An 8,181-nucleotide genomic window follows, 5' to 3' on the forward strand; every position below is an offset into this window, starting at 1 on the left:
CGTATTATAATAAATTAGAAGATGTGTAATAAAAAGAGAGATCAAAATAAGCTCAGCATCTTATTTTAGTCGAATATTTTTTTTTCAAGTTTAATAATCTGCTTTAGATATGAGTTGCTTCTTAAGAAATAAAGAGGGGAGGTTCTGTCTTCTTTACATTGTGTGGCGAACACCTTAGATACTCTAGGAGAAAACGACACCTTCAAATCCATCAAACTTACCTTTGATAAGTTTTCTAAGGAATTAGTTCACTCGCTCGATTACTACGCTTTTCAAGCTATGTGGACTAAATTTATCAGGATTCAAAGGCACGATTTCCATGACTAATTTCTTTGGGAGAAAACACAATTGTTGTCTACATTATTCTTCCAAACTGCTTATGCTTTCTTAGAGAACAAAAAAAGATAATAGGCGTACGAGATCCTTCATCTTTTTTTCTTTAGAAAGGAATTTTCATGATCTTTCACGGAAGAGGGAAAGCAACAGCACAACACGAAGCTATTTACAGTCACATTACCAAGATACATACGTCTTGTTTAGCTTCGTACTCTGGAGCAAGTGACACCGGTTCTCAGCCACATTTGGTATTGTAGACGTATTAAACGTACATTCAAATATTCGTAATTCAAGAGCTGTAAAATTGACACGAACACATGCCTATCTCGTTTTTAGTTTGTCAAAGTGACGATTAAAAATATGCCGATCTTGTGAATAAAGAAACAATACATATATGTTTAAGTGGCAGGCCAAAGTTATCAAACAACTCGTTTTAGTTTACACCTGATTTTTCTCTTTACAGGAAAAATGACGTTGGGTTTGGCAAGCAGTTTCAATGATTTCGTAGTGGAGATAGTTACCAAGGCGAAAAGGGCAGAGGAAGCGAGAGATAGGAAAGAGGCATGCATCCTTACAGTACCGATCGCCATTGTAGGCGAAAGCACCAAGTTCTACCATTCCACCATGGTGTCACTTGGCCCTTATCATAATTACTCTCCCCAATATCATGGCAAGAAGATCGAGGAGTCACTCACGGAGAAAGGAAAGGAGCGGCGGAAGCAGCTTGATGGAATGGCATCAGACAAGCTGTTAGCCACAAGAAGATTTTGGAAGCTTACCGATGATCAACATCACAAAGGAAAGCTTCAAGCTATGGTGGAGGTATGTGATCGGAAGAAAGTAACTGATAAATATGACAGAGATTTATCTCATATCCCGACAAAGAAATTTGCTCAGATGTGCTTTGTAGACGTGGCGTTTCTGCTGGAATTTCTCAACACTTTTGTTATGGGTTTCAATAGACTAGAGGATGGTAGCGGTCTCAGCAGCACCATTCCGCCAGTTTACAGTGGATGGGATGACGCCTCTGCTCAGGTAAGTTCCAGTAATCCTGTTTTCTATGAACGCAGTAACAATCCAGTGCTCTTCACCATTTTAATGGATGTCATGAAAGTGGAGAACCAACTGCCTATGGTGGTTCTTGAAAAAGCAATGGAGGTAACAGGGAAAAGGCCCCTGTTGGAGGATTTGCTCCGCCATTTGTGTTGCCATATTTCCCCTATAAATTCCCAATCTCCATGGCCTTGTAAGAGCACTCTCAATTTGATAGGATGCAAACATCTCTTAGATTGCTTACGCCTTACGCTTGTCTCTAAAGATTCTTGGCTTTCCTATAAGAAACAGTTGAAGCAGGCATCACCAATTTCTGACTCCTCTGCTTCCGATTGTGATTTCAGATCCCCTGTGCTAAAGTTTTTATATTGTCTTCTTAGTCCATGTCTTAGGAAAAAGGAAACTCCTGAGATAAGCGATGAAAGGTATCTCCCATACGGAGCAGAGAAACTTAAAAAAGCTGGAGTGGCGTTCAAAGTAATGGATCATGGCGGGATCCATGATATCTCTTTCGACAAGCAGACTGGCACTCTGCTTCTTCCGGAAATTGATGTTGGAGTGTGGACAGAAACAATTTTCAGAAATTTATTGGCATATGAGGCTTGCTATAAAAGTGGAAGCAGTGAGCTTTTAGAGATGAGTAGCGACGAAGATCAAAAAGTACTCACTCGATTCGTCCTGTTTATGTCCCAGTTAGTGGAAACAGAAAAAGATGCAGATGTTTTGAGAGAGGAGAAAATCATTCAGAACAATCTGGGTGACAGCAAAGAGGTGGCCAGGATGTGGATCGATATGAACAGTTCAAGATGGATACCGAAATGCAACCAATTTGATGAGATTACAAGGGAGCTGAATGGGTACATCGGCCAACAATGGGTTGTCTGGTTCGCTGAAATATGGGAAGAATACTTGTCGAAACCTTGGCTAGTCTTGGCCGTCATTATAGCGGTTATTGTTTTTGCGGAAACCCTCGTAAGTCTCTGGAGCAGTCGGAAGGGCAACAATTAATGCGTGTTCTCAATAGATTGAATAAACCATTGATTGTGGCTATTTTTATATTCCTATGTTTGTGTATGCCCTTTTAGGAGGCGGCTATTGTCCAGAATACTGTTTGCCTTACAGTAAAAGGAAAATTTATCCTGACTGTTCTGATTAGATTGAGGTTTCCCATTTTTAATTATTGTGTGTAATTTTGTTTTTTTTAAATTTAAGTAATGTTTCACGTGACTTCTTTTGATCTCGTTTGTGAGTGGTTTTTCTTTTATTAAAATATTATGATCATATTAAATATTCAATCTTAAATAATCTGTGTTATGGTCAATGAAATTTATATATTTTATAGTTAATATATCATAGAAAAATGTTCATTTATGGTTTATAATAAATCAGAAAATAATTAAGGGTTCTTCTCATAGTGTGTTGTTTAAGTGGTGTTGTTCTTGTTGTGGCCACAAGGTTCAAATCTCTACTAGATCATTGTGATCACAGGTTTGTTCTTTTATTGATCCAATATGCTTGTAGGTTTGAGCCTTAGCTTTTATAGTTTGCGATGTGGTCCTTTATTTGTCAACTCACCGTTTTATAGTTTTGGAGCAAAAGCGTTTTACGTGGGACTAGAGAGCATGTCATGCTAATATCACCGATCATGTTAAAAAAAATTAGTAGACACTCAAAAAAACTAATAATAATAAAAATTAAAATAGTTAAGAAAAATAATAGTTATATTGTTGGAACAATTTTTATCTTAATGATCAACACCTTGGTTTGTAAAGATGATAGAATAGAATTACGTAGCTATCTTTAAGCTTACCTATGAGAATTTTAAATTGTATTTAGTTACAAATATGTGAAAACAGTATTATATTGCAGTAATATAGTGTAATATAAAATGTCATGCTTAAGCCATATGATTGAATGGCTGCTCTTTGGAATAAAGATTATTGTAACAACATTGATATCTTTGTTATGAGTGAAGTCACTTATAGATAATAAAATGAAAAATAGAATTAGCTTGATGGAATTGAATCTAACAAGTTATTAGCTAGAAGAAGATTTTGGAAACTTAAAGATTTATAGATGTACAAAGAAAATCTTAAAGTAACTATATGTGTGTGATAAGAAGAAACTAATTGAAAATAAGACTAGAGATTTATCTCATATTCTTCTTAAGAAATATAGAAATTTGCTTTGTAGGTATGGCCTTCGTATTGGATTTTTTTGACACTTTTATTATGGTTGTTAGTTGAGAAAATGAGATTTGTAGCACGAGGGGCACCATTATGGTAACTTATAATGTGTGGAATGATGCCTCCATTTAGTTAAGTTAATTTCATTCCTTGAGAGTATAATAACAATATGATGCCTTTAAAATTTTTAATGGAAACAAATAAAAATGAGAATAACTACTTGAGAAAGCAATGTATATTTCAATGTATATAACACAGAAAGGATAGTGTTGAATGATTTTCTTAATTAATTATTCTGCCATATTTCCTTTATTAAGAATTAATCACCATGGTCATGTACTATAACTTTTAATAAATGATAAAATTCGAGCACCTCTTTGATTGTTTATTGTATTTCCCTTTTCATTTATAGCCTTGAGATCTTTGGATCACAATATCATTCCAACTATATATCAAGGGATGCATAGTTGATGTTTGTCTATGTTGCTTTGGGTTCTTATTGGGGGCTTGGCTTCACTAGTTTTATTATGAGTATTGGTTGTCTCCTCAATTCTTGAGTTCCCTGGTATGTTAAATTAGATCAAACTCATAGGTGATTTCATTTTCTATGTCATGAGTTACTTAGTGGATGTTTGATTTCTTTAATGGTTTAATTTTCTTAATTCTTGTAAATCAAAAATTAGGAATGACATAATTGTTTATGCTATCTTTCGCAATATTTTTTATATTTTGAGAAAAAGTGGAATATTGACAACAATTTTTTCTTTCTTTTTCCAAAAATTACTTTGGGTTAGGAATGCGTGTATTTTCCTTAATTATTAGGTCAATTATATTACAATTTTGGCTCCATAGTCTAACAATTTACGCTTGTGATTTTGTTTACATATTCCTCTCTACATCTCGTATCTTAATTTGTACTTCTATGTTTGCTCCTAGTTTTGTATTTTATTTATTTATTTTAAATATTGTCAATTTCTTATATGTTTACCTAGTCATTACATATTCACATCAAATTAAAATAAAAAAGATGAAAAAATCATACACAACATGCTCTTCTTTAGGATTGAAATTGGCTCTTGTTAGCTATTTCCTCCAATGAATGATATTTATTTGTGACCTTAGTTTATCTTTAGTCTAGGAACCCATTTCAACCCATTTCATTTTAGTGAAGTTGACATATCTTACACTTTTATTCTTTTATTTATTTATTTTAGTTCTAGATTAAATTCATTCCGATATTATTTATGTACTTGCATTAATCACAACATATTACTATTCTTATATTGTTTCTATCTCCTTGATTATTCTGAAATATGTTATTCAGAAAGTAATCTAATTTTATTAAATATATCATTATGTTTTCAACTAGTTAGTCATGTGATAAAGACATTTCATAGTCGTGATAGTGTCTTACCCTCCCTTATATCACTTTATCTCTCTCCTAGAGACACTTCTATACATAAGGACACTTTGGATCAAGACGATTATATTACTATTACCTTTCTCAATGCTATCCCTTTTAAAGATGAAGCATTGATGAATCATTCATGTCTATTTTCGAAAGTTGGCCATACATATGATGATATTTTAGAACAAAAGGAAAAAAATTATAAACACTTTCATTAATGTCACTTTACCTTCCATTCACTTACATGACATCTATTCTGTAGATGAAGCATTGATGAATCTTGCTAATCCCTCTCCCAAAGCTTTTCCTACTGATATAGATCTTAGAGCAAGAGGATGATATCATTAGCACATTTCTTTATGCTCACTCTTCTAGATCTGAATCCTTGGAGAACAAAGAGTCCAATTAGAGCCAAATCAATTCACATTTCCAATCATGCAAATGAACATGCGAAGCCTAAAATTGTTGTTCATCTTTATCAAGACTTAAGATGTCCCTCAACCTCAAACCAAACCTTTGATTATTGTTAAAGGTACTAAGAATCCAACCAAGGTACCTCCCAACTATTTCTTAAACCTAACCACACAAATTACTCAAATAAATAAGATGACTCAACATAATGTGATGCTAAGAGTAGGCGCAAGAGGGCGAAGTGGTAGTAAGATTATTTTATGCATTAAAAAATTGTATTAAGATGTAGGGTGATGTAGATATTATGTGAAGGCATGTTAATACAAGATAGGTGTGGAATTGTTTTTTCGTTGTTGCATTATTGTTCTAGGTACAAACAAACTTTTCTCACAATAAAAATACTTCAAGATTCAAGCCACTAGTTGAGAAGATTGATCCTAGTAGGATTACAGTGTTTAGACTGTCAATCCAAAAGGTTGAAGTCATAGACATAGGAGGTCACAACCCTTATATAGAGATGCCATGAGGTGAACCCACAATACTAGGTTACACTTTTGAGCCGACTTTGACACTGCAATATTCATTTTAACCAAAAGCTTCACATTCAAACACCTACTACTACTAAACCATAAGGAATTTGTAGATGATATGAACTAGTGATTTGTGACATTTTGTGTGTAGATTCTAAATAATGTTTTTTGAAATTTTTAGGAATCAATTTCTTTCTAGTTTTCTATCTCCCATGAAAACTAGTTTTTAACAAAAACCAACATTTTTAAAGAGTGATGCCCATTTGGTATGCCATAAATTTTTTTCTAAAATAGATATGAATGTGATTATTTCATTTTGTAACATATATATCTAATGTTTGCAATTGGTTTCATAAGATTATCCTCAATATTTCATATTTTCTTATGTTTTGAAGTTGAGTTAGCTACAATTTTGACATATGTTCATTTGGTAGCTCGTAACTTGTTGTGTATGTATCCATTTTTTTAATTTTTTTTGGCGGGAAGAGGACTTCAATACATATTGTGTAGATATTTAAACAAAATAAAATTCACTTGTTTACTATTTTTCCATAAGTGTTGAACACAAAAGTTGATGTTTAGTGAGAAACCTTTGTTTAGTAAATCTAAAAAAAAATCATAATAAATTCAATTTATATTAAAATAATAATCATTGGAAAGTTTTTTCGAGTACTACTATCATGCATTTGGGTTTGTCAAGATTGTTCCATTTGCACCCCCAATTTGAGCTTCAAAGGCCAAAAATTTGTAGAAACTAGGAGAGTTTGGAGTGGAGATCTCTAGCATACGGGTTCGATAGAACATATTTTCTATCAAAATGGGTTCAATAGAACCCCTTGTGGTTCAATCAAACCCATGTTCTATCAAACTCATATTTCTTTAACAAGCATGTTCTATTTTAAAAAACCATTAAAAAAGGGGTTCAATCAAACCTCTTTTTTTAATAATATTATATTCGATCAAACGTATTTAAAATAATAGGTTTGATTGAACATGGCATTCAATCGAAAGTGGTAAAATTATGTTTTGAACAAATAAATGCAATTTCTTCGTCCAGAAAAGTGCAACCCACTATTGTGGGTTCACCCCATGTGAATAGGATCTGTATTATGCAAGAAGACCCTTGATGGTGTTTGCAGAGAACTTGAGGAAGCATATAATAAGAGCATAGTCTGATAAGATTTAAGGAACATGTAAGTGTGACTACCTATTACTGCCAATCTTTTTGGGATCAAAGTTTGCATGAGAAGAATATAGTGCAGTTTACATGGAATGAGGAGAAATAAGTTGTAGTTAGCGTTTACTCCCACAACACAATGTTCTTTCCATAGACTAAGTTTTATGAGATTTTCTTTTTTCATCATTCCCTTCTCTCACTAGATCATGCAATAGATGGTCGTTCTTTATTGATTTCTCCAAGTTTAGAGTGTAGACTTAGTGTTGCAGTATGGATATCTTTATTAAAGATTAGAAGTATTTAAACTTATTTGATACTATTTTGTTCGAAGAAGTATCATTTGAAATATTTAGGAGAATCAAAGGAAAATAAAAGGAAACATAGAAAGAGGCTAGTTCTCATTCTTGTTGATTGGAGTGGATCAAGAAAATCGTTTTTTAATATTGCGAGTCATGTTAAATTAATGCATTATTGGTCAAAATTGAAATCTTTATTCATGAATATGAATACATTGGTGTAGTTATTGTGGCCATTATACAAAATCTAGTCAAGAGAGTTTATGATCCTTAGTACAATCTCAAGGACACTACACTATCTTCTTCTTAATGTTTGTGGTATTGAGGCTATTTGCAAAAGAAAAGATGAATTAGAAAAGAAAATCCAAATAGTTAAAGTTATGTCTGAATGAGACAACCACGTTATTTGTGAATTAGTAGGTGGTGTTGACTCTACATCTAGTGCAATCTTATGCATCCAAAAATATGGAGATATGCTTCATTAAATTTTTCATTGGTTCTCTTAGAGGTTGCATTACTTTCTCTGGTGCTACTTTTGAAGGGTAAAGTGTAATAGGATCAACTTGGAGGCTGGCAACATCAAAGGATGGAAGAATTTTCATCATCTCAAGTTAGCTTCTCACTTTGATGATGCTTTGCTTGAGAAGCATTTTTAGCTTTAATATCTTGCTTTCTTTTCAGTTTTCTTTGTAGATGCTAATGGACTCAAAGAATACATGTATCGTGAAGTTTTGATTTTTGGAAATAGGTTTACGATTTAATATGCATGATCGGTAAATTATCC

General features: G+C 33.1%; 1 protein-coding gene across 1 annotated transcript; it reads left to right on the plus strand.

The window, feature by feature from the left end:
• Positions 1-778: 778 nt before the first annotated feature.
• On the plus strand, positions 779-2,560 carry LOC131028350 (uncharacterized). The gene has a single exon (XM_057958618.2). It carries the CDS (start codon positions 805-807, stop codon positions 2,395-2,397), a length of 1,593 nt encoding a protein of 530 aa, XP_057814601.2. The 5' UTR covers positions 779-804; the 3' UTR covers positions 2,398-2,560.
• The last annotated feature ends 5,621 nt before the right edge of the window (positions 2,561-8,181 follow it).

The sequence above is a fragment of the Cryptomeria japonica genome, chromosome 7 (assembly GCF_030272615.1).
Source record: "Cryptomeria japonica chromosome 7, Sugi_1.0, whole genome shotgun sequence".
In the NCBI taxonomy this organism is placed as follows: Eukaryota; Viridiplantae; Streptophyta; class Pinopsida; order Cupressales; family Cupressaceae; genus Cryptomeria; species Cryptomeria japonica.

Excerpts from the sequence above, each read along its gene's own strand:
- LOC131028350 (XM_057958618.2), top strand. The coding sequence starts at position 805 with ATGACGTTGGGTTTGGCAAGCAGTTTCAATGATTTCGTAGTGGAGATA.